At 43.0% G+C, this 25,557-nt stretch overlaps 2 protein-coding genes across 12 annotated transcripts in view; one reads left to right on the forward strand and one right to left on the reverse strand.

Annotated features, from left to right (window-relative positions):
- LOC122529233 overlaps nucleotides 1–25,557 on the reverse strand; it is a 132,613-nt gene that overhangs the window by 51,420 nt on the left and 55,636 nt on the right. For both annotated transcript variants that reach the window (XM_043655127.1, XM_043655128.1), the window contains one exon: nucleotides 19,145–19,219. In XM_043655127.1, the coding sequence (XP_043511062.1) occupies nucleotides 19,145–19,219 (75 nt within the window). The remainder of the gene's footprint in view (nucleotides 1–19,144; nucleotides 19,220–25,557) is intronic.
- LOC122529227 (gamma-aminobutyric acid receptor subunit beta) overlaps nucleotides 1–25,557 on the forward strand; it is an 83,795-nt gene that overhangs the window by 15,744 nt on the left and 42,494 nt on the right. The window lies entirely within an intron of this gene.

Here is a 25,557-nt window from a genome sequence, read left to right on the forward strand (position 1 = left end):
GATGGTGATCGCATCAAAACGAAACAAAAAAAAAAAAAAAAAAAGAAAAAAACAGAAAAAAAAAAAAAAAAAAAAAGAAGGCAAGAACACATACGGAAGGAGAAGGAGCGAGAGCGAAAGAGAGAAAGAAAGGGAGAAAGAGAGGAAGATAGAACGGGCGCGCGCAACGGCAAACCCTTGCAGAGAGTGTGTATAAAAAGCCATCGCAATCTCGTGGTATACTGGCACGCTAATGGGGCACTGATATAATTAACTGCTATACCTACGCTCTTATCGAGCCCTGGCAACGTAGCTGCCGTCGTCGCCACCACCGCCGCATATACCTTGAATAAAAATAGCGCTAATCCGATATATAACGGGTAACGCTTTGATATCGGTGCACTCTTTCCCTCCCCTCTTCAAGACCGTGCACTTACACACACGCGACCACGTCATTTTCTACGACTTTCCTTCTCACCCCCGCGTCTTACGTCAATGCGCAACCTGTGTATTTTTGTTTCGTTTCGTTTCTCTCTCTCTCTCTCTCTCTCTCTCTCTCTCTCTCTCTCTTTCTCTCTTTCCGTTTCGCGCCGTTTCTCGAAATCGTAGACGAGAGAGAGAAGAAAAAAAAAACGAGGGAAACAGTCCGTTTCGAAGTCGCGTTCCGCCAGTCGAACGAGCGAAGGACGCACGAGGGAAACCTTGAAACACGCCGGCATGAAACGTTCCGATGGGAGGCACGCGAGTTGAAACGACGTTTCAACGGGAGTTGATTTTCAGATACGCGTAGATTGAACGCGAATGTACGAGTACATCCTGGGGAAGGGGGTGTAGGATATTTGCAAAAATTCTAAGGGTATGGAATTTCAAACGAGACCGGGGAGACGGTCCCACGACGGGCCGGGCGATAGCGAATTGAAAGGATACAGGACGACGCCGGGAAACGATTTGTGGATTTAACGGCGGAACTGAAATCCGACACAGCCCTCGAGAGAGAAACCTGTAACCTTAGAGATGAACTTCAACTTTGCCTTTGGCCGAGAGATCTGTGAGGCCTCATTATGAAACGCAGAATGGGCTTTCGATTTGACGACCAGCTTGTTCTCGTCGAACCTTGTTCGAGAATGTTTCGATTTATCGCGCGACACTGAAGCGTACGAAAAAAATTGCAAGAACGTCGCGTGACCGTGATCACGCGAACGAAATCTGACTGAAAAGAAAAAAACAAAGGGAAACTGGCTTCTGGAAATAGACCGTATACAGGATTCAATCGCGAGTGAAATTTAATGTCACGATATTTAATCCATCGATTGTCACGCAAGTCGCATCGGTTGCGGCTAATTTCCAGCCCGACACTGCAAGCTACTTCGAAAACGTCCCCTCCCCCCGTTTAATTGGAGCGGAATGTTTTCGATCGACTGGGGAAGCAATGTTCATTATAAACGAACACGAGAACGATCGGCTGACAACCAGTGTGGGCAGAGGGGGTGATCGGAGGGGGTGAGAAGGGGCTGTGCCATGTCTTGCAAATTACACGAATAAACAGCCGTCAAAATTGATGTTCATTATAATGAGCAATGTGGCCGAAGACATCAATTGCGTTTAACGATCGAGCAATCGCTGAACTTCGCGAATTAACCGTTAATTAAAATACCGTGTTGCCGAGCGCCGCGTTTCAAAGTGTACGTGCACTTTTGCCGCAGCCGCTGCCACGAGTATTCTCGCGCGTTTTCACGCGCGAATTAACCCCTGATTGGCGCGATATGATCAAAACCAACCGCGTTGTTGCAACGAAATAATATCGTACGATATTTCGTGGCACGCGACTCTTTCACAATTTCGACACGGTTGCTCGACGACGAAATTTATCAAGGATCTGGAAATTGTTCGTTGGCCAGTTCTTGCCTAGAATTTGCACACGACATTTCCAAAACTTGGAATCAATTAAACCAGACATTGTCTCCTTGACGCGGCTTATTTTCAGTAACGAAGCCTCGGGAATGAAAATTTTTGAGCTATAATTTGAGATACAAAAATTCTGTACGATTTATCGTCGACTTTAGTTTTCAAAGCTTTACGTATAAAATAACAAAGTGAAATTGAATACGTCAGCGCCTGCGAACAATTTCCACTGAATTCTGGCCAAGTCCTGAGTATAGAGTTTCTATAGAGGTTCAAAAAAAAAAATAAAAAAAAAAAGAACAAAGCGAAGTGCACGTATCCAATAAAAAATATTCCACCATCTACTAGATCGACCTATATTTTTAAAACGCATCTCAGATAATATCTGCTACATATTTCAACCTCCATCTTACCACAAACTGGACATTTAACGATTGTGTAAAAAAAAAAAAAAGAAAGAAAGAAACCGCTCCTTGTTCCTTTAAAAGAAACAATAAAAGAAAGAAAAAGCGCTTTCGGTGCACTGCGGATAAAACGAACGCTTATTTAACCCACTTGTTTAATCATGCATCGTACAAATCAGATAGGCCCCCTCGTCCTACCCTCGACTACGAATTGAAATTACGCGAATCCGCAGAGCATTGTAACAAGACACGCTTGCACAGCGTTCGCCTGATCGGTTGCCCTTCGACCCGGCACTTCCCTTCGATTGACCGCGTTACATTTCGCCGGGAGATTGCGTACACCATCGAATCGACTAGGCGCACCTTGAATAGAAACGGCAAGGCACTGGCACGCAGACCTTACTCTCCTTATCTACCATTGTGGCCGCGTTATCGCGCGCACGTGAACGTTCCATTGGAAATTTTCCCTTCGATCCCCGCGAGCTCTGCCTTAATTAACACGCAACATCGGTCGCGCACAGTCCATTCTAACGACATACCGATCCCAACTGCGGCTCTTACTGCCATTCTCCTACAATCGCGGCGGACACAATCGTTACAAAAAGTGTTCGTGCCCTTACTTTCCAATGAAACGTTCTTCTCTTTTCTTTGTTCTTTTTTTTTTTTTATCGGGTTTTTATACTTCACCTTGACGAAGATACATTTAGATATATTTTAAATTTTATATATTTTTATATATTTTAAATTTTTGTATATTTTTAGATATTTTAAATTTAATATTTAAATTTTTGTATATTTTTAGATATTTTAAATTTAACATTTCAATTTTATATATTTTTATATTTTATTTATTTTATATTTTATATTTTATATATTTTAAACTTCTGTAATTACACGAATTCGTCAATTTATTGTATTTGCTATCAATTTATTATATCCATATTTATTATAGCCTTTGTTAGAATCGTAATTTATTACAGTTCTTATATCGTAATTATTTAAGATACTAATAAATGCAATAATATGTGCCAATATTTTCCATAGCCATTGAATTTTACGTTTCACAAGACCCCGAAACGCAAAATGTCAGAATTAAGGAAAAAGTTCTTTTTGCGTAAGAGAAGATAACATTTCGTCTAACGTTTCTAATTAGTAAAAACGGAAACTCTAACTGCTGTCTTCAAAAATTTAATTTTAGCCGACGCTGCTTTTCGGATACTAACAGTGCTCTTTCGTCGAAATGTTCTTGCAGATATATTGCGCGGAACTTTTTAAAATTTCATGCATATTGTAATTAGACAATTCTCGCGACTATATCGATAATAATACATCCATAGATCTGGCTAATTACTGTTATTATAATAAAATTCCAAAATATTTCGCTGCACGCACGATACATTCGTAAATTTCACAACGCGCACTATGCGCACAGGCAAGGAAACATTTCAGCCACCGTAGAAATTTAGTTCCTCCTGTCTACAATCAACTTATACGGTTCAGATTGCGTTTGACTTGCGGTTCGGTTAAATCAATTTCAAACTCGGTACTGACGTTTCTTCGGTGCACCGTGCGGAATATAGTAGTATCCGAAGTATGGTAAGAGCTCATCGAGTATTCGAGTCTCAATTCGGTGGCTATTCCAAGCGCGTGTCTGACGTTTGCAAGAAAAAAGAAAGAATCAAAAAAACAGACGACTTGCAGAAAACGTACGATCGCGGCCGATTCTCGAAAATTGCGAAAACGGCGTCGGAGGAGACGCGTAGACGACGAAACGCGAGGATCTGGATACGCGTCGGACAATTCGAAAGTTTCGGGCATTAAATTACCAACTCGATGGAACTCGGTTGAAAATCTGCATCGGGCCGGAGCTCGTTCTCCACGAGTTTTGCGTAACGCTGTTAATTCCTCGTCTAGCCTCGTCGGATAGTCGAGCTTCGTGTCGGACACGTTCCGGATTAATCCGGGAATCGGCAGTTTTTGCACGTTGCCGCCGTGAGAGTATCGCCTTCAGAGTATTCGCAAAATCCACGAGCTCGTGTGCGTCGCGAATTAACTGCCCGCTGTAGGTTTCATAGTTGCGAATACATGTACCCGTTTCATTCCCTTTTCGTGATTTTTCTCTGCGATCTTTGTTACACGCGTTCATTATCACACTTGTATTCTTTATCACATATTACGTGCGTCTACGTATCTACGTAGTTGTTCAAAGTGTTCAAAAATACTATGTTTACGTTTTAATAAATTAAATTATTAACTAAATTAATAAATTAAAGGAAACAATCACAAATAGAACCCGTTTGTTATACGCAAATTGTCCTTTAGATAATAAAGAACATTCGATCTTGCAATTTTAAAAAAGACTCGACAATAAAATGTATTTCAATGAATAGTATTCATACTTTGTTAAAATAAACTCACTTCACGTTTAGAGATCGAGAGAAGAAATTTTTGATAAAAATTAAAATTGTATTCTGTCCAATTATAGAAAGACAATCAATTTCTGTGGAATTGTGGAATTGTCCATTCTCCATATTTCGTCTAAATGTAAAATATCATATTATATTTAGTTCTTCGTGTTTCTTGCGGTCGGTCGGGGCAAAACAAATTTTTCAACCATTCGCCTAATTTAATCAACGTTGAATTTAAAGATCCTTCATAGATTCAAATGGTGTGTTTATTTGTTATTCCAGTTCTATATTTGATTACTTTTACGGGGATGTTCCGAGTTAATTGAAAGAAGCGATTATCCTTGACGTTTTGGCTCGGAATTTGGCTCAAAATGTCGCGATCGCGGGAAATATATGGAAATAATAACGGAGAAAATGGTCATTAATCCGTAGTAGTAATTGACAGTGGCGGTAATTTGAACGAAAATCCGCACGAACGATGTTGAAATTCATTTCTGCGATGCGAAACGGAACTAATGATTCCGCAGAACTGTCGTATTATATCTGCACTTAAATATACATGATAACGCCTCGTAGATTATGCGAATAAATACAAACAGCGGATCGATGCGATTATGCTGCGCCAACACGCGTTGCACTTCTGTTGCATTGTTGATCAACCTAAATACCAATATGCCTAACACCCTCTGTAATCATCTTGAGAAATCAATTACGACCGATGAAAGACATGCAAGTTCAATTCATGGTATAGAAAAGATGCTTGAAAAAAAAAATGATGTTTAAAGAACAACGAAACCAAGTTCTATCTGTTGTAGTCGAAACATAATGCAGCGAAAAATCTCGGCGAGATTTTAAGCCAAGGAATTGTAAATCATTAGGTATAACGTAGAAATCGGAAGGAATGAAAGTTGCAGAATGCTAGAAAAATAGAATTCACGTGTTTGGAAATTTAACAGGAGTAGGAATAATACATAACTCGGGTATAATTCTGTCAAGTCTCTGCTAAAAGATAAATAAACTCTTAACAAAAATGAACCGCAAATGTGAGGTATAAAATCCGAGATATAAAAATAAGTTGAAATCTTCCGAATTAATCAAAACGAAACTTTATCTTTGCTGAACTTCTCTACAAACATCCCCCCCCCCCTCCTCCCGCGTCGGAAACAAACCTGACGATAAACTTTAAACGAGAGCACAAAAAATAACCATCCCTGTACTGATTAATTCCTGCCAATTTTGTTCAAACTTGTATCAGAAAATCCGCAGCAAACGAACGAACGAACGAACCGATAAAAATAGATCGGGATCCTGCTCCGGCGGCGCAGCCAACGGAGAGAAAGCCGCAAAACAAACCAACCAACAGAGGAGATGGGAGAGAGGTAGAGGAGGAAAAAAAAAAGAAGGGGGAAATCCATCAAATATCGTCGGAAAATTGCTAAACACTAACGAGCCATGGTTCTCGGCTAAAAGAGGAGGAAAATCCGGCCCGGTAACTAAAAGCCATTTTCATCGACTGTCCGAGGCTTGTGTAACGCGGTTAATTCCTCATCCACGTCAGCTAACCGGGAGGGCGAGTTCGCGCGGACGGCAGCTAGAAACACTGAAATCAAAGTAATCCGGCAGCCGGTCGCTTCTGCACGTTGGAGAGGCGCCCCATTCTCTCTCTCTCTCTCTCTCTCTCTCTCTCTCTCTCTCTCGCGACACACGGACGAACAACAGCCGACGCGTACAGTGCTTGGTTGGCTCCGGTGTGGACGGAAGCACGAGGTGCGCGATTACGTCGGCGGCAGCATTATCGGAAAGTGCATTACCAGCCGCGTCGATCGCAATTCCTATGTGCGATTTCCAACGGCCGGCAGCAGTTCGGCCGATGCTCCTTGATCGATGCTCAACGATCGGACGAGGATTACCAAGCTGCCGATTATAAAGGCAGAACCCGGATTTCGCCTGTAATTACTCGGTTCTGCCCGGCTAGGTAGAACGAGGATGAATTTTGAGCAACGTTTTCGATCGGTGACGATGATTGGGTTAATTTGTTGCCGTACCAGAATTTCCGTACTAAACCCATCGTACTTTACCTCTTTGCGACACTGGTATACCAGTCGTACCAATTAAAAATCTCACTGGCGTCAGTGAGACGCCTTTTTCTTGTTTTTTGTTTTCGTTCTTGCAGGTAATTTTAACGTCTAGTTTCATGAGATAGAAATATGGGATAAAAGTCTTGATATGAAAAATAAGATATCTTCTGAATCGTTCAAGATTTTATCACGCTGTAAAAGAAAAATATCTACGAGTTTAATCTACATTTTGGTATATATCATTGTAATATACTTAAATTACCTTACTTAACTAGAAACCTCCGTAACCGCCATCACGAATAATAAATAATTAATCGAGATGTAATTGCCAAAGCGAGTGAATAGGTGGTGGACAGCGTGTAATTTTCGAGAGATGAAAAATAATGGGCCAGTTTATTTATCAATGACGAACTAATTTGGGAGAGAGTGAAAGAGAGAGAAGATTCTAGTTAAAACGAAATTATTATATCAGCTGATTATGAGTGTATCTGGCGCATGCGTGATTCTGAGATAAAATAATTCGAAATTTAAATATACATTACGAGCTAAGGAGTTGTTATAAATGCAAACGAAAGATGTGCACATACTGCGAGAAACAATTTAGAATTCTATTTCAGAAAGACAGTTACACGTGCGTGCGTGAATTTTCGTTGATGTATGAAATAATAAAAGGATAATGGTGAACAGGTGGTAGAAAAGAGCCATGGTATTGTAATATTCATAGCGACGGTATGAAGCGCGCGATACTTCAATATGCAAGGAAGAAGAATGAATGTGTCTGCGTATCTGATGAAAGAAGGATTAACTTCATTCTAGATAAATCTTGTACACCCACGGAAGACAGTATTCAGAATCACCGACAGAGAATCACCGTATTCCATAATGCGCAAGGAATATCGTCCAAAATTTGATCACCTTAGTATAACAGAATTATTAATTACAGTATCAAATAACGGTACTAATTAATGGCACGTAAAACCACGTATAATATTCTATTCTAACCTCTTTCAATAGAAACTAGATTAAGGCTAAATATACTTTGTACAATTTTCGATCATTTCCATCAATCAGTCAGCCACCTGGAAATTTACTCATTAAAACGATTAAACAGTGTAACATTGGCTAACTTTATGACTTTATAATTTTTCTCACTTGCCGAAATTCATTTTTCAATATCGACAAGACGAGGCAATTGTCATTAACATCAACATAATTATGATTAAGATTCGTAGTCAAAATCTCATGCTGTGAACAATAATTTCGTCCAGATTACATCTTTAAATCAATTAAGATTTTTGGATATGAAAATTTAAAGAGATATATTCAAGAGACTTGCATTTTTGAATTGTTTATTTCACTTTACTCAAATTAAATATTAATATTAATATTCGAATATTAAATATTATAATATTAAATGTTAATATTATTCGAAATATACTGTCTCACGATTACACGTGATTATACTAATGGAAGTTATATCTTGTGGAATATGCTGCTAATCTTCGTTAAAATATTGAAATTGTATGGTTCTCTCACGTGCACATTATTGGAAATAATAAATTTATCAATAAAAATGCGAGGAAATCCATCAGATCGTCAGATCTTGTGAAATTAATTATTAAACAATCTAATTAATCTTCTTTTAATTATGTGGAGAAACTCGACGACAACCAACCACTATAGACAATCTCTATCACCGTCATCGGTCAATGGTCATTCTCTTCAAAGTCGTCCCGATTACGATTACGTAACGATCATCGACGTTTTCGGAGATTCTCTTTCAACTCAACTACTTCCGCGAACAACGGCCACCATCCATCGAATTAGCGGTAGGAAATAATATCACCCGACGGGTTTCACGTCGGCAGTAGCTTCTTACGGAACACTCTGCCATGATGAAATTGAGACTTGGGTAAAAACAGGGAAGCAATCCCACTGCCGAGGGGATTTCGCTGGAGATTCTGGCAAACATGGAACATTCGACCTTCCAAAGAAACAAGAATTCCGGCGACAAAGCGAGGACAACGACGAGAGGCCGTCACGGAAAGAATTTCAGCAATCTTTATTACTGAAATTATGTTTCATTGCGTTGTTTTTACAGCGACGTTTAAAACATTTAGAAAAAGAAAAGAAAAAGAGAAGAATACCAACGACGAAAGTAATTACAGGGGGGTGGGGGGGGGGGAGAAGAAGAAAGGAGAAATCAGAACACGAGCAGTGAAGTATGAAAAAAATTTCACGAACGTAAGAAGTAACTTTTCAAGAACTTCCCCTTTAAGATTCTAAAGGATGTGCTCGAGGAATAGCAAACAGAAAAGGGAAGAAAAAATTTATGCACGCAATGTGGAAATCTGACGTGACGCATGCGAATCGTACTCGGTCGTTAGTAGTGTTACGCGCTATAACCCGAAGGAGGAGATCAACGTTAAAGACCAAATGGAAATAGGCTGATAACGTTCCCATCACGAAACTGAGACCTGAACGCGATATCCTTGTCGATGTGTAATATAACGAATGGAGGATAGCTCAATATAGAAGGAATAGGGAAAAGGGAGTCTAAAGTGGCAGTTATCGTGAACGCAGATCTTCATTGCGTGTTAGAGCAACCGTATAGGTAAGCTACTGGCAATTGCAGGGCTATGCTTATCGGAAGTGGTCTGATACACACCGCTTTGCCTTTTCTTCTCCACACCTGACCTACCCTCCTATCGAGAACGACAGAAATAAATTACGAATGTTCCCGAGTTGCTGTGGAAAGAACCATTCGCCCTACTGTTCGAGCGATCAACCTGCTCGATAATTCTCTTTTGTTACTCCATTGAATGTATTTTGATCGCGATCAATGTTAATCCACTTGGAATTGAAATTATTTGAAGAATAAATTGAGGGAAATTTATTCGAGAGATGTACTGAGGGAAAATACTTTTTTCTCTATCAATTAATAATACGCACGTTTAAAATAAATAATTGAATAAATTATTAGTCACGAAATACACGGCAGAATATTGGTTAAAGCGATGGCCGATTATCGAAATATTAATTAACGATAAAATGTGAAAATTGAGAAATGAAAATAAAGCTCGAGTCATGCTCTTTGCAACGATTTGCAAAAAATTATCGTCGGGAATCGTGGAGAAGTGTAAAAAAAAAAAAAGATTCCGTCCAATTACGCGTGTCGCAGAAGCCAGTTAGATCGGCCGAACATCTCCTCGCTGTGCGGAGCGGATGAGAACGAGAAGGCAAGGCTGAAGAACGATCGTTCAAGCCGATTTCATTCTGTACATCCTGGCACGAACGCCAGGATGGGCTTCGCGTTTCCAGGAGCCGAACTCGTGATTGGCAGATCGAAGTAAGCCGCGTTCACGTCAGGGGAAACACGATAAAGCGTAACTTTATGACAAGGTCTCGGTACGCCACTCGCGTGGAACTGCAGTTCGCAAATCGTTCGAACTTTGTAAGACGAGAGGAGGGGGTGGTTTCGACGACGACGCGGCGCTGCGAACGAGCACTCGTGCATCAATGCATCGGCCGCCGTCGTGTGGTTGTGTGGTAGCCGCGTTCCACGAATAACCATGAGGAATGTTCGTTAATTAATATTCATTCGCGCAGGCGAAGAAACGTGTGTATCAGTTAATTAAGTGTTACACGGGACGGCCGTGTTCTCCTCGTGGAAACACGCGGCGGTGTTTACGGCGTAACAGAAACTTGGAAATTCCCTAACAGCTCGTTACGCGCAATGTTTTACAATTATTCGCTGTATCGTTGCATCAAATACATTTTCGCGGAATCCTTCGCCGTATATCGTTCGGTGATATTAATAGAAACTTGGAAATTGCCTGGCAACTCGTTACGTGCGATCTTTTATAATTATTCGCTGCATCGTTTTGCGTCAAGTATTTTCGTGGAAATTTTTGTCGGATCGATTCGTGAGAGTACTACCATTTATAATTATTTACAAACATATTTGGACACGTAATATTATTTATAACTGTTTGATTATTTCCTTTAACGATTTATCGTTAGACTGAAAACTGCGGAAATACCTCTGGCACGTGAAAGACAAATGTAAACAAAATATCTAAAGAGCAAAACACTGAGCTTCCTTGCGTGATTAAACTTTCCTGCATTAGCAACAGTATTTGACGCGAATTCTAAAAAAAAAATCTAAAAAAAGGAAAACCCTATAACTTGTAACTTACGACTTATTAATTCACTAATATCGTTAATTGGTCTCAATTACGAAAGAGAGGCCCAACTGGGTTATAAGTATAACCCAGAGGTTACTTGTAATACTTGGCAGAGCAAATTCTTCAATTTCCATCTCTCTCTCTCTCTCTCTCTTCGCTCGTGCTCGCAAAAACAGCGAATTTGCATGAAAATTCACGATCCAGTTGCCAGCGGTAACAAAACCCAGCGAAACGAAAATTCCGAAAGTTACCGTTGGAGAACGATTGCAGGAAATGAAACGTGGAAAGGATATTATCGACAGAGTGAATCGGGGAGAGGAAAAGAAGCGAACAGGTCGTAAGGGGGGTGGCGGGGGAGGGGGGAGGGGTGGGGAAAAATGATAGCGTGCCACAGTTGCATATCTCCGGGCAAAAACCGAAGCCGAAATGAAAAATGTTATTTGCCAAGATTACAGCGCGGCGCGTATATACGCGATGCATAATCCGGCATAGGGCCGAAATCGCGCAATTTCTCCTTTCTGGCTGTGCAGCCGCTTATTAGAGGCCCACCGGGGATGATTTGCATGCCGCGGGAGTGGGCGCGGTCCCGATTTACTGCTTATTGCTTATCGATCGCGAGGCTCGCGCTTTACCAATTCCCGTCAAAATCATCGCGATCTCGCTCGCGTGCACGCTCTATTTTGCGGTGAAAACCCATACGTCATTATCGTCGATAACAGTTGTCCGCCTTTATCCTCCTTCTTCTGAGCGAGCCTGGCCCGCCTGGCATATCCCCGCTATTAAATCAGGCTTTAATTGCAACTACCGACGTCCAGGATCCACCAGACTTTATCGTTCCTCGGCACCCCAGTTCTCACGGCCGGCCGTTTCGTATACGATTCTGCACCCCTGCCCGTGTGTTTAGAATATACAGCATTGCCGCCAGATGCGCCGCGAGGAAAATTTCAGAAATACGACGCGAGATATAAGGCGAGATTTTCACCGAGAGTTCGGAGAAACCAAATGGCTGTTGCAAATTATTATCAGGGAACTGTTGCGACGATGCGACCGAGAATCGAAAATACTGTCCGAATGAACGTTCGTTTCGACTTTTCGTTCTGTTTCGCATCTGTTTCTTATAAACTGTTGTTGGACTCTTGTCAAGAATCCCGTCTTTCGGAATACCCGACCAAGGGTTATTATTCTTTCACTACGAATCATCTGACCTAATTATGCTGTAGATCAATTTCGATATCTAAAGTGAGGGGTCTGTATGCTCGCTGATGACTCCATTAGTAACAAAATTGCAAGTCTCGCTTCCTTTTTCATTCTCTTCTTCCTCCTCCATTCATCCGGCGGAACGTAACAAATGAAACTAATTCAGACGTCGAATAAGCCCGGCAAGAACTCGAGTATGAGTAGCTCGAATGAAATCTCCTCGATATCTCTCTCTGAACTATCGATAAATCTACGACGGTAAATCTACGTCGTAACGGAATTACGAAACAACCCTAACTCCCAATCTTCCTCGCACCAGTCTCGAAATCACAGACCTGCGAATGCAGGTTCGACGACAGAGGTGATCGAGAAGGCATTCGAGCATACAACGATGCCCGTCGTCGTGAACAAAAAAACAAAAGAAAAAACAAAAACAAAAAAAAAGAAAAAAGGAAAAAGTCGTAAGCTTTTTCGAGCGTGAAATGAAACAACGTGGATTTATAACGTTTCATCTAGCTTTCCCGGAGCAACACGGTTGAAACACGGTAAACGACTGTACAAAGCCAGGTCGACTGGCATTTCTAACGCAAGGAACGGGTGGCGGGCTAATCTGGCAGGTTATAGTCTTCAAGCTGTGAGCAAGAGGGTGAACTTTAATAACGGAGCTACGCCCTGTTGGATACGATGAGGGGGGCCAGCATAAAGTCGTAATAATAACGGCTCGTTGCATTCGACCGGCATGTCCATTAGGTAATGGTAAACGCCCTGCAGCGTGCTCGTTGCACCGAGTCCATCGTTGTTGCGTCGAGTCCGCGAATCAACGTGGCTTTTAGTCCGACACACTCGAACGATCTCTCTTTCTCTCTCTCTCTTGGAATTCTTCGTCTGCAAACGTAGCTTTCGCTACGAATATACGCTCGATAATATACGTCTTTCATCCGGAGGGGGGGGGGGGAGAGAGAATTGACTTCGATTTAGCGAGGCAGCTCTCAATTTTATAGGAACCACGGAAATGAACTCTGACGATTCTTCTTTTGATAATTAAAAGCTTAATTAAAAGAGGGAAGCGACTTGATTTGATTCGCCTCGATAGAGCGCCGTGATTCGTAAGTACTTGCCCGCGGAACGAAATTTCGTGCAGAAATTAACTTTTGCCGTTCCCTTATTAATTGCGTCGACTTGCTACTCGCCCCGCTTCTACTTCCGTGATAAATTACATCCCGTTAATGTCGGAATTCTTCAAAGGAATCTAGACTCCTAGAATGTTTACGCACTTACAGAGAAATTTAAAGAAAATATATTTCCAAAAATAAATGAAATGCTCACGATATGCGAAAGATAAATAATAATATCCAAAATAACGTCTGTGTTACGATATTTACTAAACAAAACAAATACAATTTCTTTAATTATGTTTATAAAAATCCAGCAAATCGGTTTCTAAATTCAACTCGAATTATTTGCATAAAAAACTTCACCAAAACTTTATAAATATCGTAATAATATCTGTTAATTGTAAAGTAGAAGAAAAATGGTGCCATAACGGTGACATTTGACGGCCAATTAAAATTTTTAAATATTTAACCAAGGGAATCCCTGAGCAAGGGCCATTAAATCAAAGATATTTGCATGAACGTTCGCCCCTGGCGTCATTTTCAAACAGCCACGGAGGAAAAGAGCAGGGAATAGGTCGTTGAATCTGTGCGCGCGAACGATAATTACTCTTTCCATCTTACGTAAGGCAAACAAACTTCGCGGTGAGCAAAGACGGAAGAGCAAACTAGCCCACTGTTCACACCACATCGGGGCGTCAATCATCAAAGATTGTTTCATCCAGACGTTTCACGTCTTCGATATCATCGATCTTGGTTTATTAGACGAACCACCGGTGACCTTTAATGGCTTAACACGTTTACTGCGTGCAGCGCGAATCCAACTAGCTCCAAGTTATGTGTCCCTGCCGTCTTCCATAATTCGAGACGACCTATTTACCATTTCGAAACTAGAGAGAACAAAAGTTCTGTCATTTTCTTTGCAAGGCCATCTTGAAATAGTTACGAGTGCGAGTATTAAAATAAATTATTACCTACAATCCCGTCTAACATTTTCGAATGACGTTCGTGATATTGAAGTTATACAGTATATCAAGAATAATACGAAACAGTATCTTTCTGACTTTGATCGTTTAATTATTACTTGCAAGAGATTTGATATCTCATTCTGATTTTTGCGAACACTGCTGGACATTTCAAAATGAACTTGAAATTCATCTTGAACTTCGAATTCGAATTCACGAATGTATATTGAACTTGATCTCGCTATTAAGTAGTACGCAGCACTTCAGATAATGAAAATCGGATCTCTGGTAAATTAATAACACCGACCCACGACGTAAAATACACCCCCCGTGACTCAACGTGAATGATCAATATTTCGCGTTTAACTGGCGAATAACGACGACGCTTGTCGTCGAACGACGTGTACGCCAGCGCCACAGCTATGCACTTTTAAAGCTACCCCGTGAGATAGTGGCCATTCCACGGGCCCATCGTCTAATAGCTGCCTTTAAAACGAGTCGACCTCGGCTGAGAAACGATGCAGAGAAGGGTTTGAGAAGAGGGGTGGAAGTCGTGTACAAGTTCCGATTCCGACGTCCGTACGGTCTAGGCCAAGGGATCCTTATCTAAATTCCCGAGCATATCGCGTGCTCCTCGGATAAGCCGACCACGAATCGTAATAAGGACAACGAGAATTTACTTGCAGCGAAATACGAGACGGCGCCGTCAACTCGGCCGGGAAACTTTTATGAGAAAAACCTACCCCTGAGATGCCCCGATGCTCCCCCCTGCGTCACCCTCACTTCAGCGCAATATAGAGGAGAGAGTTACTCCTTGAAATTCGTCCGGCGATTTTCCTTCACGCGTTCCTATCCCCTCCGCCGATCTTTCTCCCTTTGGTTTATAGCCCTCGATAAAACAGAATTTTATTCCTACCCCTTTCACGGCGTTCCGAGAGAGACTTAATTTCAGAGGACATTGCGATAAATACGAAGGCCGAGGGATGTTTTTCTTTTTTTTTTTTTTTTTTTTTTTTCTTCGTCGTGCCGAGAACCGATGGAAGAATCCAAACGAAAGATCGTAAGACACGAGCAGTAAGAAGCGAGATTAATAAGAAAAGGAAAGTATGACGATTACGCGTCCACCAGAGGCTAGTTGAATTACGAGAATCCCCCCCCCCCCCTTCGATTGTATCGCGCGAGTTTTCCCTGTTCTTTTAAACAACGTGGTGATTACAGAGCAATAACGCGGCGAGGATGTTCTTTGCTGTTCGAGAGGGCGAAAAACTTCTTATCTACGAGAGTTCTTGGGGAATATCGCGTGTCCCCCAGATAAGCCGACCACGGAGTTGCAGTAAAGACAATGAGAAGTTAGTTTCCAACGAACGGCACAGGTCGTCGGTTCTTGTTGTCGTAGTCATTGTCGGCGACCGTTGTATCTTGGATCTTGGTTAATCGTTCGCGTCCGTGATCGTGAAACGCGTCACGAGTAAAAAGGGCAACGAGTGGCAATAAAGACAACAAGGGCCACGTCTTTGTTGCCCGGTTGCGTATCTACGATCTCTCTTATTCATGCGGACTGCGCCGGTCCCGTTATTTACGTCCATCACTGCGAGCACGGCCACGGTCAAGAGTGCGGTGAATGGCGATAAAGAGTCCCCGACTGTCATGCTCATTGACGACGTCGTAGCCGCGTCATCATCTCTATTTTCCAAAGCAACTCTCTTTCTCGCTCGGACGCAAATAAAAGTCTCCGTTTGGAGAAGAAGCAACGAAATATGAGAGAAAGATGAGGGAAATGTCTCAAAGAAAAGGAAGGCGATGAAACGGATACATACAGTAGTAAATCAAGAGCGGAATATCTAAACAGGAATGGATTTAGTCAGATAGGAATAGAAAAGTTGGAAGAGTCGGTCTGCGAAATTCTGAAAGAAGGGGATAGAGAAGTACAAGCACAGATGCAAGACAGTAGAATAAGAAATTTAGTATATAATCCCAGGTACAAATTGACAAGGTGCTGTAAGAGACCAGAGTATTTAAAGAGGTTGTAAAGAAAACCAAAGACTAATTAGCTAGAGTTAGATGTGGAAATATGAAAGAATATAACAAATACTGGTTAAACAAGGAGGACAGGAAATGTAGACTATGCGAGAGAGAATGCGGACCGTTAAAGCATTTATTGGAAGAGTGCGAGCGAATGGAGAAGTGCGAGTATACTGAGGAGCAGATTGTAGAAGGGAGAGTATGTGCAAGGGTTGTCAAATGATTAAGCAAAGTAGAGAAGAAAGAGAGATGGGTAAGTAAAAAACAGTATGCTGACGAATGAATGTAAAGAATTGTAATTAGCTGTAAGTTAAAGTATGAAGGATGTGAGTGTGTAGAAATATTTTTGTAAGCCAAGTCTATTTCTGGGCCTAAGGACTGAAATTAATGAAAATTAAAATTAATTAATTAAAAGCCTCCGTTTCGTTTCGTTTCGTTTCGTTTCGATCTCATCGACAGCTAACGGACTAAATTAAACAACTAAATAACTGTGAAGGATTGACGCAAATCCAGCAGAAAGAGAAGACAGAATCGTCGAAGAAGAGAGAGAGAGAAACGAAAGAAACGCCGACTGTAACTCAAACGCGTCCCGTTTTCCGCGATCATAATTTTATATATGATCGCGTGCACGCGCGTCTATCACGCGCCAAGTCACCGTCTTGGTGGACTCGATCGCGAAACAAGTAAGTCGGTCGATTCGTACACGATCCAATGCGAGAGACGTTGCCAACGTCGGCACGATCGGGTGTCTCTGCGTCGAGATTTTTGACTCGCGGCCGCGTGTCGCGTCGCCTCAAACTCGTGCCCAAGCCAGAAGAGCAAGAAGAGAGAAGAAAATGAACGAAACGTGGACGCGCGAACGCGCGAGGGGAAGAAGAGGGCTGAGATTGAACGGAGGGAAAGAGAAAGGCGCAGTATTCTTCGTTGAATAATATATGCGCTTGCCAAGAGGCTGCAGGATAAATGTAGTCGTATTTGCACAACAATTTCCAGCGTGTAGCTCTCGTGAGCCGTCGGTCCGTTTGCCGAGGGAGGAGGTCGACGTTTAATGAGCCGTGTCTCACCCTCGCCCTCACCCTCGCCCTCGTTCTCATTCCCGTCCTCGTCTTCGTTACATCGCGGAGATCGTTTGACGTACAACCCGACCGGTGGCTCGTCCTTCTATCTGGACGAGCAGCTATACTCGTAACTAACGTCGGTCGAACGCCACGCGAGACGACGAAATTGAGATCGGCCGATCGTTCACCATCATCGTCGTCGCGAGAGAGATTTGTCCCGAGGAACTACCTCGGGATTTCTTTCTGAACTGCTCTAAACTGCAGTCTCGCCGAGTATAAAACGGCAAAAGAGTTCTCGTGGCGAGGAATGTTTCTAATTTTTCACTGACGCACGTAGAGGCGGTTTAGTCTCGGTTTAAACGAAAGAGAGAGAGAGAGAGAGAACGGTGACACGGCGAATGTTTCAATGGCTTAACGAGTGCGAGATTCTTTAGAAACGATAGCAGCGGCAGGTTGGTCGGATAATCCACGTGGAATTTTCATTAGAAAACATCGTCGCGAGGAAACGGAAGGAAATTGTTGGAGTGGACTGGCGCGTGCTACGTGTACTTCAATAATTAAAAAACTTGTTTGTTGTTAAAACGATGCTTCGCCCTTTCTAGACAAGAAAATCCAAGAGAATCCCTGCGGCAGCCCAATACTTAAATGAGATTCTTTAGACTTTCGCGGGCCAGGTGTTTGCAATTGAATCTATTAGAAGCTTCCGGGTGTAAACCGTGCCCTTTAGGGAAATAATCCCGAGGCTTCGCTGCCGACTGGCATCATCAGAGATCTTAAGACTCTCGGATATTCTAAGAACAGACGGCTTACATCCAGAAATCTCCGATAATTTCAATTGTAAATTCTTTCCGGCGTCCTCCTTTTACGCCCTCCTTTCCTCTTCAATTATTATATTGATGAAACTACGAAACTCGAATCGAATGGATTCTCGGATACTAATTCTCACGGAGCCGGAGATTTTACCTCGTGTATTTGCCAACGGTTTAGCACGCAATTCAACGCGAACGTTCGACTTAATGAACTGTAACTGAAACCAGAAATTCAGGAAATATCCGGAGTATCGTCATATTCAATCCGTAGAACTCTCTAGAAACGCTCGTGAAACTTTTTCGCATCACTCTCCAATTAAAAACACAAAAAACACGGAAACAAATGAGTTTTCATTCATTCTCGAAGAGCTTGAAAAATATAATTCAACATATAGTTCAGAGACGTTTCGATTCGCAGGGACGTGGTACAAAACGCAATGTCAGTGAAATTTAAAAGTTCAGGAAATATCTCGAGCATCGCTGTAAATTCCTTTGAACTATTGGTGAACGTAAGAAAATTTTAACCGCAGCAGTGTCGGCAGAAACTTTCTTAATGTGCTCGAGATGTTAATCAAAGTTGTCATTAACGCCCCGATACGTGGCTCAAAGGAGACGTTGAGTGGTTCAATTCAACGAGCTACGGCGTTAAACGTAACAATTCCGGAAACATACCGAGTGCCATCGAACAAGTTAAAGAAACGCCGCGATGGCGGAATCCATTGTCGAAAGCTCTTTCTCTGCCCATATTTACAAACCAAACACGCGGACTTTCACGCGGCAAGCACGACCGAAATGTTTCCCTCTGTTGAAACGTTTCGTCGGCCAACGCGTGGGACGAATTGCGCCACTGTTATTTTTTCGGGGTTAATTTGCAGTCAAACGATAATGGCCGAGGGACGCCGGGGGCAGGGGACAAGAGGAGAACGGAGTCAAGACCGATAGCAATTTAAGCGCCGCCAGGGATGGCTGGTCTAATAGGGCTTCCTCGTCTTTCTTAACGTCCGACGACGCGGTGTCGCTTACCTAAATACCGGAAGTGGTTGCCTCGAAAACGGCGACGGTCTCTCGCAACGCCGGTGGCCCTCCCCTTAAGCCGGCCTGAAAACAAGAAACACGGATGAAAGGAAGATTACGCGAGCGCGCACGCCGTCACCCAACCTCCCCCTTTGCCTCGTCCGGTGCAAACAATCGCACGAACGAAACACGGGCAACGGGAGTTTAGATATGCAAAACGGACAGATTAAGTTTTTCATCGATCCAGACGTGGGAATCCTCTCTCTCTCTCTCTCTCTCTCTCTCTCTCTTTCTCTTCCGTTTACAATCCAATTTCCCTGTTGTCTCGAACGTCTCCACGATTTCTTCAATTACGAACGATGAACGTCAAGCTCCGAGTGAATCAAGGGATTACTCTCTCCTTGATTTTCTTCCTTTTTTCCCTTTCGTTTTGCTTTCGCCGCGTCTCTCAAAGTAACGGAGTCGTACACAATGCGGCCGCGGTCGCATTTAAATTACTCGGATCCCCGGTCCTTTAATTACGAGATCCGCCTTGAAAACGCAGATAAAGAAACGAAGGAAAAGGAACGGAGCGGGGGGGTTTAACGAGCCGCGTGAATCCGTTTAAAAAAAAAAAAAAAAAAAAAAAAAAGCAGGCTTGCCTTTCGGACCAGTCGGCTGAAAATCCTCTCTCGCGAGCTCGTTCTGTTCCAGAGGCTGAAGCCGAGGCTTTTGTTGCAACGTGAAAACACGGCCTACGAGCGTTGGAAGGCTTTCCGCCAGACTCCGCGCCGTGGCTCTCGCAACTTTTATATTGTTTCACGGTGAAACCGCGGATCCGTTGAGAATCAGCGACCTCTGCGCTGGACGCGGGAGAGAATGGGCCGTAAGGGAGAGGACGGGAAAGAAGAGAGAGTACGAACGCGGAAAAAAAAAAGAAAAGAAAAGAAAAGAAAAGAGAGAGAAAGAAAAAACAGCGCGAGGGGGGGGGGGGGAAGTAACGCGCACCGTGTCTGTCCTGTGTGTAACCGGCGGTGTGTCTGCATTTATGCGCGTGCAAAGTTGGCCACGGGGAGGATGCCTTCGCGTCGTGCGGCGCTGTTTTCGCAAGCTTGAACCAAATACGTACACAGCCAAGGGGTTAACCGAGCGCGTATCCCCTGCTATCGTCATAACCCACATAGAGGGCGTCACACCGACGGGGCAGAGAAAAGGGAGCGAGGGCGAGAGGGGCGGCCGGTGACGTCAAATTCGCGCACACAGCCTCACACAGATGCGTCGATAAGCTTTGCTGGATGCTGCGCTCCCGTCTCGCCCCGTTTCTCACCCCTCCCTTCCCCACGCTGCCCTTTTTCTACCCTAACTACCGAACTATGACGTAAACCGTTTTGCGAACGGTTTTCCATTTATCTTCGCTCTCTTAATTTCCTCCGGAAAAATCGAAAGCCGCGCCCGGCCCCGAACTCGCCTGCGTCCTCTTCGCACCCTTCTTCCTCCCTCCCTGCCTCTCTGCAACTCCTCGAATGTAATACATCTCTGCGTCAAAGTGTCAACTCGACGTTGGATTCGCGCGTTGAAAACATAGCGGGGGGGGGGGGGGGGGCGGATTTTCGAACGAGGTTTCGAGCATCTGTTTCGTTGTACCGTTAATTTGACGAAGCCGCGGAGGGGCATGGGGGCTTGAATACGTAATTGCACGTTCGATGTCGCACGACAGCTTCGAAGAGAGGGGAGATTTATTTGCCGGGAACGTGACGTTCGCGTGGAAATTTGTTGTAACAAATTGAAATGTATACATACGCGGCCGGCCAATGCCGGGGGATAAATCATTTCTGGTGTACACGGTATTCCTAACACGATTTCGGTCGGTTACGATTTTGGGAAGTGTAGAGCAGCGTATCATATTCATATATAGCTCTGGATTAACCCTTTCGTCCGTTCATCTGCAATTCAGGATTATCCTAATATATTCAGACGGGTGGCACAAATGACGAGTGGCAGAGGTGGTGGGAAAGGGGGCGGTTGAAAACGGTCGGAATAAACGTATTACTGCGTGCATTAATTATACTTCCGGGCGACGTTGGACGAGAACGTTTGAGAGAGAGAGAGGAAGGTTACGTTATACACCTTATGTGGATCCGGTTCACATTCGGCATTTAATTACCCTAGGATCCAATCTTGGTTAGCCGACAATGGGAGTAATTCACCGAGGCGCCTTTATTAAAACGAATAACGCCGAATGTGTACAGAAAGCGATGCGTTCCACGGCTACAGTAGCCGTTTTAATTGAATTTTAAAACGGCCACGGGACCGTTTTGGCGATATTCCAAACAGCTTTCTACATCTCCGACTTTCGGCCAATTGTCTTCCGTTCGATTAAAAATCAACGGAAATAGCCGAGAGTATCGTTGAACGCGTCGTTTAACAGAGGACACTGCCCCACTCTCGTTTGGAACCTTTGAAAAAAACGTTAAAAATGCTCGCGCCATCGACGACCACGATGGATTTTACGGTAGAACAAAGTGAACGAAAAATCTCGAGTCACTTCGAACGACTTCGAAGAACGACCAGTGGTTCTTGAAACTTTGCTGAGATCTTGTTTGAAACACATTTAACGGTTTAAACAAAAAAAAAAAGAATTCGAATGTTGCAAGTGAGATTGATTATTTATCGACGTGGTCGGGTCAAGTTTGGTACGTATTCTTCCTCTTCAAAATTAGTCGCCATACCTTTTACGCTACCTTAAAACTACGGAGGATTATCTTTTTTTATACGTAGGCCCATAAATACATAGCAAACGAGGTGACACCGTATTAAATATAGTTTCGCTGCCGCGTAACCTCTGAAAAATACACTTTTGTTTTCACTGCCAGTCGCTTTTTTAAACCCGTTTAATATTTTAATACCGTCGCCGTGGTACTTTTTATTTAAAAAACGAAACTTTGCACTTGAATCTATAAAAAGCCAGTTTAATATCAAATATCGTAGAATACGATGAATTTCGAAAACTCCTGAATTTACCAAACGTTAAACTCGCCGACTGAAAACTGGACGAGAAGAAAAAAAATCTGCTCGCTCTACGGAGAAATTAGAGACAAGCGAAAAATAAGAAGAGAATTCTGAAAACTTTCGAACTGTCTCTTCCTTTGTTTATTAAATACGAAACTTTCCGTCGCACGCTCGAGTCCACGAAGACGTTAATATCGAAAGATTAACCTCGCGCGAAACGAACTTTGCTTTCTTTACGGAGAAATTAAAAACTGGTAAAAATGAAGGGAAAGAATTGGCAACTGAGAAACCATCTACCTTTGTTTATTCGAAAGCAAAATTTCACGTGTTCTCGGATTCAGAAAGACATAAAAATGAAACTGATCAAACTGATCGTACGCTCGTCGACTATACTTGAGCACAAAGAGTGTTCGATGATCAATAATGAAAAATAAGAACCCTCATTCAAGACTCGACTGCGTGTTCTTCAATTCGTTCAAAAAAAATTAATAAAAACTTACTTATTAAACACCGTGTAGCTATACTTAAATTCAAATCAAGCGAAGAACAAGGAAGAAGAAAGTTCTTGAAACTCTGAAACCGTCACCTTCGCTTCGTTTCTCGACTCTTCTCCCCTGACGTACGCGTCAGTTAATATCCCCATGGTGCGTGATCGATCCCGCGTGGACGTTACATGAGATTTTCGCACGCCCGTGGAAAAGCGGTGATCGGTGAAAGGATCCGCGAGCACGAAAAGAGGTAGGAGGACAGCGTGCTACCAACTCATTTGGACAGTGACAAATGGATTTAACGATGGATGACGCGTTTCAACGTTAAATGTATCTGCCCGTGTTCAAATCCGACTGTTTGTATCGGCTGCCGGCTCCATTTCGAATTTTCTCTTCAGGCTTCCCTTCTCTTCTCTTCTCTTCTCTCTCTCTCTCTCTCTCTCTCTCTCTACTACTATCTGCACACGACCATCCGTGAACACGCCTTTCCGATCCCATTACGCGCGTTATTTATTACCGGTCGCCGCGTGAAAATAGCATCGCACGACGTCAATGAAAGCGTCTGATAATTATGTGGCATGTGAGGGAAAGAGAGAAGAGAAGAGGAGGGAGAGAGAGAGAGAGAGAGAGAGAACAAGGGACCGATGGGGAGACCAGGCGCGGACGTTGAGAAACGATCGACGTGTGTACACGCGTATCAGCGGCAACTGTTTCGATTTATTCCATCGCTGGAAAATCATGAATATATATGAGCATGTTCGGTAAAGAGCAGTTTGCCAGGAATAATCTAGACATAAAATTGTTATTTGCAGTACGTTTGCAAAACAGTTGCAGCACACAAAAATTGTCTGTCGGTGGGATAGATGAGATTTTTAGGTATGAAAATAACGAATTTACATACAGACATGTAGGTACAAACTTCACAAAGGGATAACTCGTAAGAATTCATAAACATAATCTGCGAAAATGTTTTCTTTTTTTCTCTCTCTCTCTCTCTCTCTTTTGCTCGAGTCATCTCGCGTTTTTTCTTTTTTTTTTTAACCATTTTTAACGCTTCAAAGCGTTTCTCTGTTCAACTATCACAACTCATACAGGGAACTAACCTAACCTGTAAAAAAGCTGCGTTGTAATCGTCATCACTGGCAATAATAAAACAAACACACCGGTAAAAACCCGGCTAGCCGAAGAACCGGCACTCGTTCCCTTTAACAATTTCTCAAGCACCGCTAAAAATACAGAACATTCCCGCCGGTTCTCGTAAAACCTAGCAAACAGCCGCAGCAATGAATTCGCTAAGAGCTTGTAAATAAAACACGCGCTTACCCCCGATGCTTCTATCTTTTCTCTCTTCTTTTTTGCTTTTTTCCTTGTCTTTTTTTTCTTTTCTCTTTTTTTTTTTTTTTTTTTTGCGCCGCGTTCGCCATCGCCAAAAATATTAACCGACGGCGAAAGATAGAAATTTAATCAGCACTCACGTTCATTAGCATAAAACAAATAGAGGGGGGGGGGGACTAATTCTGACTCGTACAACACAAAGAGAAATAGGGGGGTGGGAGATGAAATTGAGAGGATGGCTGTGGGAAATTCGTTGGCGGGGGTGGCGATAAAAAGCGCACACGCGACACTGACCGGAAGGATGCATCCGCGCACTTACCGGCTTCCTGGCTGTGGTCGAGCGTGTAAATCGGTGCCGAAATTAGCGTAAATCACACTGGAAAGCGTTTTCGTTCGCGCACACACGCCTCTTCTCTCGGTTATGTACAGCGTCCGGTGACCAGAATATAACCCGGTTTTTCGTTCGTGGCCACGCCGGCTCGCGTTATCATGAATAATTCATAACCGATACCCGGCGAACGTTGGCTGTTTGGCAAAGGAATAAAGAGGAGGAACGTCGAGGAGGAGGAGGCAGATAGAGAGGAGGGTGGAAAGAATTGACGGAGGGGAGGGTAGGGATCGAGAACGACCGAAGAGAACCGGAGGATCCTAGGCGAAACGATGATCGATAGCTGGAAGGACCAACAGGCAGCGGTCTTCTTGTTGCCGATAACTTCTTAATTGCGAGACGAGATGCTCATAAAGGGCCGCGGGGCTTCACCTTTTCAAGGGACACTTGCGCAATTTGTCGGCGGTGCCGAAACTTGCGACGACGATTGTATCACGCTGATGTAATTAAACGGACCGATAAACAAAGGGCAATTCATCGACGATAATACAGTGAGATACGTTTAATTGGATAACGTCTGAGCTTGGAATTTGCAGAGTTGTCGAGAGCTGGCTTAGATATCGAGCGGGTTTACCGAACGACGAAACGGAAGTTCAATTCAAACAGGGAAACAGGGGAGATTTCTCTACAAACTCTCTTCGAAACAAAAAAATATAAAAAAATCGTATTATCCGTATATAAATGTTAGAGGAATAAAAAATACAGTCTATAGCTCGGTGAACTCATCAAAGCAGAATCCTTTTATCGAGATACGTATTGTGTGTTCGAACAAATGGATTTCGCAAAAATTCTCCCCACCCCACAAAAATTATGGTATTAAACAGAGGTTAGAGGAAAGTGTGTGTATCGCGGAGCGAGCGTACGAAAGAAATCGACCACCAGAGGCTGTGCATTTTGCTGTCTCGGACACTAAAGCTGGTTCTACCAGGCCAAGCACAAATCAAATCGAGAAGAGGAATGAGAAGGGATTTCGTGGAACGATCGAGTAGAGAGAAATTGTTGGATACACTGCTCGCTACGTGCGGCTATACGTTCTGCGGCTACTCTTGATCTCCGTCCTTTTTCATCCTGTTTCTTGGCAAGCTAGGGAAAAACCGGAAGAAACAACGAATGGAAGATAAAGTTGTCGCAACGTGCAAGGTTTGGGAAAGTATACCACAAGTGAAAGAAGAGCGTAAGTTGGCATAACAGATTCGCGAAGCGAAACAAAACGAAGGAAAACA

Source organism: Frieseomelitta varia, unplaced genomic scaffold (genome assembly GCF_011392965.1).
Source record: "Frieseomelitta varia isolate USP_RPSP 00005682 unplaced genomic scaffold, Fvar_1.2 scaffold_281, whole genome shotgun sequence".
Taxonomy (NCBI): domain Eukaryota; kingdom Metazoa; phylum Arthropoda; class Insecta; order Hymenoptera; family Apidae; genus Frieseomelitta; species Frieseomelitta varia.